Source organism: Hyperolius riggenbachi, chromosome 1, assembly GCF_040937935.1.
Source record: "Hyperolius riggenbachi isolate aHypRig1 chromosome 1, aHypRig1.pri, whole genome shotgun sequence".
NCBI classification, from domain to species: Eukaryota; Metazoa; Chordata; class Amphibia; order Anura; family Hyperoliidae; genus Hyperolius; species Hyperolius riggenbachi.
This window is the reverse complement of record NC_090646.1, coordinates 645,091,888-645,103,288: the sequence shown is the minus strand read 5'-3', so window position 1 is coordinate 645,103,288 and position 11,401 is coordinate 645,091,888. Positions and strand designations below refer to the sequence as shown.

Below are 11,401 nucleotides of genomic sequence, written 5' to 3'. Positions count from 1 at the left end.
CAGAGTCAGTCCTCCCGCTGGCGACACGCTGACTGTACGGTGTCAGCTCTCCTGCTGGCCCCACCCTGACTGTGCTGTGTCAGCACTCCCGCTGGCCCCACCCTGACTGTGCTGTGTCAGCACTCCCGCTGGCCCCACCCTGACTGTGCTGTGTCAACACTCCCGCTGGCCCCACCCTGACTGTGCTGTGTCAGCACTCCCACTGGCCCCACCCTGACTGTGCTGTATCAACACTCCCACTGGCCCCACCCTGACTGTGCTGTGTCAGCACTCCCGCTGGCCCCACCCTGACTGTGCTGTGTCAGCACTCCCGCTGGCCCCACCCTGACTGTGCTGTGTCAGCACTCCCGCTCGCCCCACCCTGACTGTGTGGTGTCAGCACTCCTGTTGGCCCTATCCTGACTATGTGGAGACCTGAGTAACCGCTCAGGTCAAAGCATGGCCAGCACTCTCACATACCAGTGCTATGAATAGGCACTGTCTCCATAGAGTTTATTTATCCTCTGTTTATATGGGGTTTCTCTGGGCATTCCGATTTCCAGAAACATTACGGTACTATAAATTACTTATGCATGAAAAAAGTTTTGTCAAAATCCTTACAAATTTTGGAAAAAGCAAAGTAAAAAATACCTGCTGCACCAATCCAGAAATCCTCATCTCCTCTTTAGCAACTTCCTGCTTGGTTGCTCACTACTTCCTATTCAGCCTGAAGCCCCGCCTCCCTACTAGAGACTCAACATACTATCACACAACAGAAATGTGTGAATAATGGGTAGTGTTCCGACAGACTGGGAATAAGCAGGCAGAGGTGGCTGGGTAGATGATGATCTGTGGATGGTGCAGCACCGTTTAAACAAAACTTTTGGTACTTATGTATTATGAAGGCCCCACCCTGACTGTACGGTGTCAGCTCTCCTGCTGTTCCCACCCTGACTGTGCTGTGTCAGCACTCCCGCTGGCCCCACCCTGACTGTGCTTTGTCAGCACTTCCGCTGGCCCCACCCTGACTGTACGGTGTCAGCTCTCCTGCTGTCCCCACCCTGACTGTGCTGTGTCAGCACTCCCGCTGTCCCCACCCTGACTGTGCTGTGTCAGCACTCCCGCTGGCCCCACCCTGACTGTGCTTTGTCAGCACTCCAGCTGGCCCCACCCTGACTGTGCTGTGTCAGCACTCCCGCTGGCCCCACCCTGACTGTGCTGTGTCAGCACTCCCGCTGGCCCCACCCTGACTGTGCTGTGTCAGCTCTCCTGCTGGCCCCACCCTGACTGTGTTGTGTCAGCACTCCCGCTGGCCCCACCCTGACTGTGCTGTGTCAGCACTCTTGCTGGCCCCACCCTGACTGTGCTGTGTCAGCTCTCCTGCTGGCCCCACCCTGACTGTGCTGTGTCAGCACTCCTGCTGGCCCCACCCTGACTGTGCTGTGTCAGCACTCCTGCTGGCCCTACCCTGACTGTGCTGTGTCAGCACTCCTGCTGGCCCCACCCTGACTGTACGGTGTCAGCTCTCCTGCTGTCCCCACCCTGACTGTGCTGTGTCAGCACTCCCGCTGGCCCCACCCTGACTGTGCTTTGTCAGCACTCCCGCTGGCCCCACCCTGACTGTGCTTTGTCAGCACTCCCGCTGGCCCCACCCTGACTGTGCTGTGTCAGCACTCCCGCTGGCCCCACCCTGACTGTGCTGTGTCAGCACTCCCGCTGGCCCCACCCTGACTGTGCTGTGTCAGCACTCCTGCTGGCCCCACCCTGACAGTGCTGTGTCAGCACTCCCGCTGGCCCCACCCTGATTGTGCCTTGTCAGCACTCCTGCTGGCCCCACCCTGACTATGTGGAGACCTGAGTAACTGCTCAGGTCAAAGCATGGCCAGGAATGCGACTCACCCTTTGGGGAGACCAATATGTTGGTCTATACACGCCTTGGGGTTATTCCCTGGTCACCCCCAACCACCACGATCTGACTGCTTCTCTGTAGGGATTCACCTTTAAGGATCACTTTTAAATATTATCCTCTTCCTTTTAAAATGATACCTCCAAAAAGATGCTTAACATAGCGTAATACTGTATATAAAAAGTTTATTCCTAAAATACATTGTACTTACAATTTCCTGACGTTTTCAACAGCATCAGTTTGTTAGACGCTCTCCCCCGTTTTGTTGGCTACTGGAGGGCTGTTGTTCCACGTTCTTGTATGAGGCTGGTACCAGCTGCCGTGCACACAGCCTTCTCACTCCTCTCTGTCGTTCGCTCAGATCCCCGCACTCCGCTGCCACTTCTATTGACTCATAAGTCGGGCAGTACCCGGAAGTGGCAATGGAATGCATCATTTTTAGAAGAAGGAGGATAGAGAAAATTATTTTTCTCGTCAGTTTATTTTCACCTCGGATGTCCGTTAAACAAGGAACTGCCAAAATCTTCAGACAGTATAATACTTAGTGAACCTCCGGACTAAAAATCTACTCAGCAGCACTGAAAATGTTCTGCTTCGCGTTATTGAGTAGTTGTATAACACTAGTCAGACAGCTTAACATTAAGTAATCCAGTAGTAAGACACGTGAGACCTTGAGTCTGTTTGAATCTTTGATGAATTACACTTTACTTTGTAAAACTGCAACATAAACAAATACAGAATGCACTAATCAGTACATGAAACATCACTACAGCACATTAAGCATTATATCATCCCATAGGCTTAAGTACTTACGGACAATTCCACCATTTAGTCCTGAAATAGTAAGAGCTCTTGCCATATGCTGTTATTCAGCTGAAGGCTTCTCACAAAATGGAAGACAGGAAGTTCCAGTTCAAGGGTTGAGACCCTCCCATGAAATTACATCATCCTGTAATTCTGATCTGACTAAACATAATTGCTCACTAGTACCACTAGGTGTCAGCATAACATCACATTTTAGCTTATTGAATGCCCATATTAGTAGATATGGGCAGAACACTCCCTGCCTGGCATTATTTATTATGTCACTACTTATATAACCTATCACTATGCAGAGAACACAAAAACAATAAAATGAAATCCTGACTAATCTGAGACTAGAATTATAATGTCAGTGATAGGTCTAAGATAAACTCTGGCAGTCCCATTTTTGGTGATTTTAACCTCCACCTTTCTAACCTTGCCATCTCCACTTGGCAGTGTGTTTACAACAAGTCCCACGGGCCACTCATTCCTGCCCTCTTGGTCATTTTTTAGCAGAACAACGTCACCCACTTTTATGTTTGGACAGTCCTCAGTCCATTTCCTTCTGCGCTGCAAAGTGGAAAGATACTCCCTCTTCCATCTTTTCCAAAAGGTGTCTGCTAAGCATTGCACTTGTTTCCACTGCTTAACTTGAACTTGTGTTGTGTTTAGGTCTTTAGATGGAGCAGACAAAGAGTTTGTTTTTTGAGTCAACAACATTGCTGGGGTGAGGACCATAGGTGTATCCGGGTCTGAAGATACAGGAACTAAGGGTCTGGCATTCATGATGGCTGTAACCTCTGCCATAAAGGTACTTAAAGTTTCATGGGTCAAGTGAGCAGATTTATTTTGTAGCAACATAGCATCCAAGATTCGCCTGGCTATACCTATAAGTCTCTCCCAGACACCACCCATGTGAGAGGAGTGTGGAGGATTGAAAACCCATGTACATCCTTTATCATGTAGAAAGTTCTTCAACTGTGAGTCACCAACACAAATGCCAAGTTCCTTGCAAGCTCCCACAAAGTTTGTTCCTCTGTCGGAGCGGAGTAGTTTTGCTGGGCCACGAACTGAGAAGAATCTCCTCAAAGCGTTAATGAAGCTTGAAGTTGACATGGCTTCAAGTAGCTCTATATGTACAGCTCGGGTAGACAGACACGTGAAAAGTACTGCCCAGCGCTTGCTGTCCGCACTGCCTCCTCTAGTGCGGCGGGTTAACACTGACCAAGGACCGAACACGTCCAAACCTACATTAGTGAAAGGTGGTTCAGCAACCACTCTGTCTTTTGGTAGCTCTGCCATCTTTTGAGTTTGTAGTTTCCCTCTCAGCTTGCGACAGGTGACACATTTGTGTATGACTGCTGATACCAAGCGTTTGCCACCAAGGATCCAGAAACCTGCAGATCTAATTGCACCCTCTGTGATGTGGCGCCCTTGGTGGACAACTTGTTCATGATAGTACCTAACAAGCAGTGTAGCAACGTGATGATCGTGAGGTATGATGATAGGCTGCTTCTCTACCTCTGAAAGTTCAGCAAGAGACAAACGTCCACCTACTCTAAGCAACCCATTTTTGTCTAAAAAGGGACTAAGCTTTCTAAGACGACTTTGGTTTGGTAATGTCTTTTGTTTTGAGATGCAGTCAATCTCCATTTGGAAGTGTTTGGCTTGAACAGAAGAAATGATAACAGACTTTGCCTGAGAAAGTTCTTCTAGATCAACCTGCTCATGGAAACTTTTCCACCCTCTAACCTGGCTGCTATTGGTTTCCCTCTTGAAGCTTTTAGAAACATGGATGAGTCTGGCCAGGGTTTTAACTAGTACCTTCCAGGAAGAAAATCTCTCAAAGCAATGTGAGTGGAAGGTGGCTTGAGAAGCTTTAGTACTTAAACTTGTAACTTCAGATCTGATTTCTGGGTCAGCTTCGGGCTCTATGAGTGGGTACATGTTAGCAGTGTTCATATTTTGACAGTGTGATTGGTACAAAAAAGATGGGCCTGAGAACCATATAGAGTTCTGAAGGCATGCAACTTGTGTAGGTCTAGTGGCATAGTCTGCAGGGTTATGCTCTGTAGGTACATAGAACCACTGATCTGTCTGTGTAGATTGCCTGATTCTATTCACTCGGTTGGAGACATACAGGTAGAATCTCCTAGTGGTGTTGCAAATGTACCCTAAGACAGTCTTGCTATCGGTGAAGAATTGTACAGCATCAAAGTCAGTATCTAACTCACTTGAGATTAGCTCAAACATTTCAACTGCGAGTACAGCTGCACACAATTCTAAACGAGGAATCGTGTGGGCTGGTTTAGGGCTTAATTTGGACTTTCCCATCACAAATCCTACATGGCATATATTTTCTGTGTCAATTACTCTCAAGTAAGCTACTGCACCTATAGCTGTGGTGGATGCATCTGAGAAAATGCACAGTTCCTTCTTACAAGCTGTTGATAGAGATACTGGAACATAGCATCTGTCTATCTTTAGGTGCTCTAAAGCTTGCAAAGAGTCTTTCCATTGAACCCACTTACATAATTTATCTTGTGGAAGCAATGCATCCCAATCATTTTTACCAGATGACAGTTCGCGAACTAAGGCCTTGCCTCTTATTGTCACGGGTGACACGAACCCTAAGGGATCATAAAGGCTATTTACAGTGGACAGAATACCTGTACGTGTAAAGGGCTTTTTCTCTGAGGAAACTTGAAAAACAAAGCTATCTGCTTCTAAATCCCAACTCAGGCCTAAGCTTTTCTGCAAAGGGAGAGTATCTGTACCTAGGCAAAGGTCTTTGAGGTCCTTAGCTCTGTCTGCTACAGGGAAGGCTTCCATTACTTTTTGGCTGTTAGAAGCGATTTTGTGAAGACACAGATTGGATTCTGCCAGCATTTGTTTTGCATTACTGAGGGTAGCGATAGCATCTTCAGGTGTACTAGCAGAAGCGAGTCCATCATCTACATAGAAGTGTCTCAATACAAGGTGTTTGGCTTCTTGCCCATAGCGCTCAGCATTTTTCAGGGCAGTCTTTTGCATGCAGTATATAGCGACTGAAGGAGAAGGGCTGTTGCCGAATACGTGTACCTTCATTCTGTACTCAACAATTTCTTTGTGTATGTCATTGTCCTTGTACCAGAGAAAACGCAGGAAGTCTCTGTGGTCTTCTCTGACAAGGAAGCAATAAAACATTTGCTGTAAATCTGCTGTGAATGCAATGGGCTCTTTTCTGAAGCGCATAAGGACACCTAGCAAAGTATTGTTAAGGTCAGGGCCACTTAACAGTACATCGTTTAAAGAAACTCCATCATACTCTGCACTGGAATCAAAAACTACTCTGATCTGGTTGGGTTTGTGTGGGTGGTAAACACCAAACATTGGTAGGTACCAGTGTTCCTTATCAGTTTCAAGTGGTCCTGCTACTTCAGCGTGGTCATTGACTAACATTCTCTCAATGAATTCAGTGAAATCTCTTTTTACTTCTGGCTTTCTCTGCAGTGTTTTGCTAAGTGATTGCAAACGTTTCATGGCTTGCTCTCTGTTACAGGGCAAAGCACGCCTGGGTGTGCGAAAGGGGAGAGGGGCCACCCAATTGTGATTGTCATCTTGGTAGGTCTCCCTATCCATAATCTGCAAGAAGGTTTGATCCTCTATGGAGAGGGTCTGTTTATCATCATCTTTGGTTTTCTGGAACACAGTAACCCCTAGATTGTCTGTCTCAGTGTTGTAACTGACTTCTTCTTCCTTGACATATGTTATAGAAGAGTCCCAGTGTTGTGTTGGGCTGTCAAACTTTTCTTTGACAATGAAACTGTTGTGACATGGACTGAGAAGAGATGGGCGTCCATTCATTAACACACATGTCCTTAAAGTGCTAATGCGGTCAGGCTGGTGCCCTGTTCCCAGACAAACTTCTCCTACAACTACCCACCCCAGATCTAGTCTCTGCGCATAGGGGGCATTGTAAGGTCCATTAATTTGCTGGCGCACCTTGTGTACCTGTAGGATGTCTCTTCCAAGAAGTAGAAGGATAGAAACATCTGGCTCAACAGCTGGAATAAGGTGAGCAATTGAGCGAAGGTGGGAGTGATGACGGGCTACTTCAGGAGAGGGGATCTCTGTTTTGTCATCAGGTATCATGTCACACTCAATCAGGATAGGAAGTGGGAACTGCACTTTCTTATTGAAAGATTCAATGGTAAAGTCAGTAGCTCTTCTCCCTGTGGTTTCAATTGTCCCTGCACATGTCCTAAGAGTGTATGGAGATGCACTTGCTTTAAGGTTAAAGAGATCAAAAAAGTCTGACTTTGCAAGGGACCTATTGCTCTGCTCATCTAGCACTGCATACATTTTCACTGCTCTTTCTCTCTGGCCAGTGGGGTACACAGTCACTAAACAGATTTTAGAGCACGATCGTGCACTCTTGCCTTGGCCACATACTTCGGTGCAATTAGACATTACTGAGGACAGTGGGGTGTCTTGTTGCTCCCTGCCCTGATCTTTCACAGGTTCTACAGTCTCTAGTGGAGCAGGACCAGGGTGCAAAGCTGTGATATGTCTCTCACTGCCACATTCTGTGCACTCTACAGGTGTTTTACAGTCTTTAGCAATGTGGTAAGTAGATCCACAGCACCTGAAGCAGATGCCGTTTTGCTTAAGGAAAGACATGCGTTCTGCAATCGGTTTGCTTCTGAAGCCCTTACACTTCTTTAGTGAATGTGGCCTTTTGTGTATTGGGCAATGTTTATCAGGGCTTTCTATTGCATGTACCTTGTGGGTGTTTTGACAGTCTGTGGCTTCTGAAGGTACAGCTGTTTTGTGTGTGGACACAGAAGTCTTACCTTGAGGTCTGTGAGATCTTTCAGACCTATGTGACTGATTGCTGCTTGTGGTAAAGGCGAAACTGGGATCGCTTCGGATTTTCGCTTGCTGTCGAACAAATCTGGAGAATACAGAGAAGGGGGGAAAAGCAACTCCATAGTCCTCTTTGAATTTACCTCCTACAGACATCCACTTGTCTTGTAAATTTGAGGGCAGTTTCTCTACTATTGGATTGGTACCTCTGGCTGTATCTAGATATGAAAGTCCTGACAAGTAGCCATCCTCCTTGGCATATTCTACCTCCAACAGAAGATCACTCAGCTCTTGTAGTCGCACATTATCTCTGTAGCCTAACTTAGGAAAGACTTCAAGCTTTCGCAACAGTGCTCCTTCGATTGCCTCTGGGGATCCATAGGTTTCTTCTAGTCTCTTCCAGGCCATGTCGAGTCCTGCTGCGGGATTGAACAGGTTTGCTCTTCTCATCCTCTTTGCATGTTCCGCTGACTCTGTACCAAGCCACTTTATCATCAAGTCAAGCGTTTCTGCTGGTGATAAGTACAGACCTCTGGTGGCATTCAGAAAGGAAGATTTCCATGCCCAGTAGTTTTCGGGACAGTCATCAAATTGGAGAAAGCCTGAGCTAATCATGTCTTTTCGAATGAGATATTTGGTGATACCGGCTGCACATTGTTGCTCATGCATGTAATCTTTGGGTTGAAGCGGTGGGAACACTTCCTCCTTGTTCCTGGGAGGCTCTGGTGCTTGATTCTTGGTTTGCCGGCAGCTGTTGCTGTCACGTGGTTGATTGGACTCATTCCGGGGTTCTGTGGAACTCTGTCTGAATTCCTTTGCTTCAGATTTTAAGGACTGTTCTTTTGTATGCACATTAGTGAGGTTCTGAACATACTCGCTTGTACGATCCACAGGGGATAGAAGTTTTCCTGGGACCTCTGGGTCTTCATATGATTTCTCGCTCCCTGGCTGGCTTGTTTCCTGATAGGCAGCAACCTTTGCTTCAGCCACAGCAACTGCTGTCTGACGCTGCAGGATGAGCAGTCTTGATTCTAGCTCTGCTTCTTCTTGTGCTACAGCGGCTTTCTTGGCTGCCATCTCCTGCATCATCCTGGCTTCCTTTTCTGCAAACTGTAGCTGGATGCGGGCAGCTGCTGCTTTCGCGCGAGCTCTGGCTGCTAGGGAACTAGCTGAGGACGTCTTGCTAGATCGTGAAGATCTGGACACATGCGACTGTGCATCATCTTGCTGAGCACTGGGGATGCTCTCCCTGCTCTGCTGTGTCGGCGGTGGCACATCATCTGCCTGATACCTTGTTCCTGATCTAAGACTCATGCTGCAGTAATGATGTCTCTGTATATTTCAGACTGCTGCGCAGGTTGTCCTTTTACTGTTCTGCTTCGCGTTATTGAGTAGTTGTATAACACTAGTCAGACAGCTTAACATTAAGTAATCCAGTAGTAAGACACGTGAGACCTTGAGTCTGTTTGAATCTTTGATGAATTACACTTTACTTTGTAAAACTGCAACATAAACAAATACAGAATGCACTAATCAGTACATGAAACATCACTACAGCACATTAAGCATTATATCATCCCATAGGCTTAAGTACTTACGGACAATTCCACCATTTAGTCCTGAAATAGTAAGAGCTCTTGCCATATGCTGTTATTCAGCTGAAGGCTTCTCACAAAATGGAAGACAGGAAGTTCCAGTTCAAGGGTTGAGACCCTCCCATGAAATTACATCATCCTGTAATTCTGATCTGACTAAACATAATTGCTCACTAGTACCACTAGGTGTCAGCATAACATCACATTTTAGCTTATTGAATGCCCATATTAGTAGATATGGGCAGAACACTCCCTGCCTGGCATTATTTATTATGTCACTACTTATATAACCTATCACTATGCAGAGAACACAAAAACAATAAAATGAAATCCTGACTAATCTGAGACTAGAATTATAATGTCAGTGATAGGTCTAAGATAAACTCTGGCAGTCCCATTTTTGGTGATTTTAACCTCCACCTTTCTAACCTTGCCATCTCCACTTGGCAGTGTGTTTACAACAAGTCCCACGGGCCACTCATTCCTGCCCTCTTGGTCATTTTTTAGCAGAACAACGTCACCCACTTTTATGTTTGGACAGTCCTCAGTCCATTTCCTTCTGCGCTGCAAAGTGGAAAGATACTCCCTCTTCCATCTTTTCCAAAAGGTGTCTGCTAAGCATTGCACTTGTTTCCACTGCTTAACTTGAACTTGTGTTGTGTTTAGGTCTTTAGATGGAGCAGACAAAGAGTTTGTTTTTTGAGTCAACAACATTGCTGGGGTGAGGACCATAGGTGTATCCGGGTCTGAAGATACAGGAACTAAGGGTCTGGCATTCATGATGGCTGTAACCTCTGCCATAAAGGTACTTAAAGTTTCATGGGTCAAGTGAGCAGATTTATTTTGTAGCAACATAGCATCCAAGATTCGCCTGGCTATACCTATAAGTCTCTCCCAGACACCACCCATGTGAGAGGAGTGTGGAGGATTGAAAACCCATGTACATCCTTTATCATGTAGAAAGTTCTTCAACTGTGAGTCACCAACACAAATGCCAAGTTCCTTGCAAGCTCCCACAAAGTTTGTTCCTCTGTCGGAGCGGAGTAGTTTTGCTGGGCCACGAACTGAGAAGAATCTCCTCAAAGCGTTAATGAAGCTTGAAGTTGACATGGCTTCAAGTAGCTCTATATGTACAGCTCGGGTAGACAGACACGTGAAAAGTACTGCCCAGCGCTTGCTGTCCGCACTGCCTCCTCTAGTGCGGCGGGTTAACACTGACCAAGGACCGAACACGTCCAAACCTACATTAGTGAAAGGTGGTTCAGCAACCACTCTGTCTTTTGGTAGCTCTGCCATCTTTTGAGTTTGTAGTTTCCCTCTCAGCTTGCGACAGGTGACACATTTGTGTATGACTGCTGATACCAAGCGTTTGCCACCAAGGATCCAGAAACCTGCAGATCTAATTGCACCCTCTGTGATGTGGCGCCCTTGGTGGACAACTTGTTCATGATAGTACCTAACAAGCAGTGTAGCAACGTGATGATCGTGAGGTATGATGATAGGCTGCTTCTCTACCTCTGAAAGTTCAGCAAGAGACAAACGTCCACCTACTCTAAGCAACCCATTTTTGTCTAAAAAGGGACTAAGCTTTCTAAGACGACTTTGGTTTGGTAATGTCTTTTGTTTTGAGATGCAGTCAATCTCCATTTGGAAGTGTTTGGCTTGAACAGAAGAAATGATAACAGACTTTGCCTGAGAAAGTTCTTCTAGATCAACCTGCTCATGGAAACTTTTCCACCCTCTAACCTGGCTGCTATTGGTTTCCCTCTTGAAGCTTTTAGAAACATGGATGAGTCTGGCCAGGGTTTTAACTAGTACCTTCCAGGAAGAAAATCTCTCAAAGCAATGTGAGTGGAAGGTGGCTTGAGAAGCTTTAGTACTTAAACTTGTAACTTCAGATCTGATTTCTGGGTCAGCTTCGGGCTCTATGAGTGGGTACATGTTAGCAGTGTTCATATTTTGACAGTGTGATTGGTACAAAAAAGATGGGCCTGAGAACCATATAGCGTTCTGAAGGCATGCAACTTGTGTAGGTCTAGTGGCATAGTCTGCAGGGTTATGCTCTGTAGGTACATAGAACCACTGATCTGTCTGTGTAGATTGCCTGATTCTATTCACTCGGTTGGAGACATACAGGTAGAATCTCCTAGTGGTGTTGCAAATGTACCCTAAGACAGTCTTGCTATCGGTGAAGAATTGTACAGCATCAAAGTCAGTATCTAACTCACTTGAGATTAGCTCAAACATTTCAACTGCGAGTACAGCTGCA

The 11,401-nt window shown here is 46.3% G+C and overlaps 2 protein-coding genes across 2 annotated transcripts; both read right to left on the bottom strand.

The window, feature by feature from the left end:
• Positions 1-2,565: 2,565 nt before the first annotated feature.
• On the bottom strand, positions 2,566-4,987 carry LOC137560523 (uncharacterized). Its single transcript, XM_068271869.1, has 2 exons — positions 2,699-4,987; positions 2,566-2,602 (listed from the first exon to the last, which is right to left on the bottom strand). Exon 1 carries the CDS (start codon positions 4,940-4,942, stop codon positions 3,032-3,034), a length of 1,911 nt encoding a protein of 636 aa, XP_068127970.1. The 5' UTR covers positions 4,943-4,987; the 3' UTR covers positions 2,566-2,602; positions 2,699-3,031.
• A 4,015-nt stretch (positions 4,988-9,002) lies between these two features.
• On the bottom strand, positions 9,003-11,126 carry LOC137560507 (uncharacterized). The gene is made up of 2 exons (XM_068271868.1): positions 9,136-11,126; positions 9,003-9,039 (listed from the first exon to the last, which is right to left on the bottom strand). Exon 1 carries the CDS (start codon positions 11,086-11,088, stop codon positions 9,469-9,471), a length of 1,620 nt encoding a protein of 539 aa, XP_068127969.1. The 5' UTR covers positions 11,089-11,126; the 3' UTR covers positions 9,003-9,039; positions 9,136-9,468.
• Between the last annotated feature and the right edge of the window lie 275 nt (positions 11,127-11,401).

What these genes read in the sequence shown, in the direction of transcription:
- LOC137560523 (XM_068271869.1), bottom strand. Translation starts at nt 4,942, where the DNA reads ATGTTTGAGCTAATCTCAAGTGAGTTAGATACTGACTTTGATGCTGTA.
- LOC137560507 (XM_068271868.1), bottom strand. Translation starts at nt 11,088, where the DNA reads ATGAACACTGCTAACATGTACCCACTCATAGAGCCCGAAGCTGACCCA.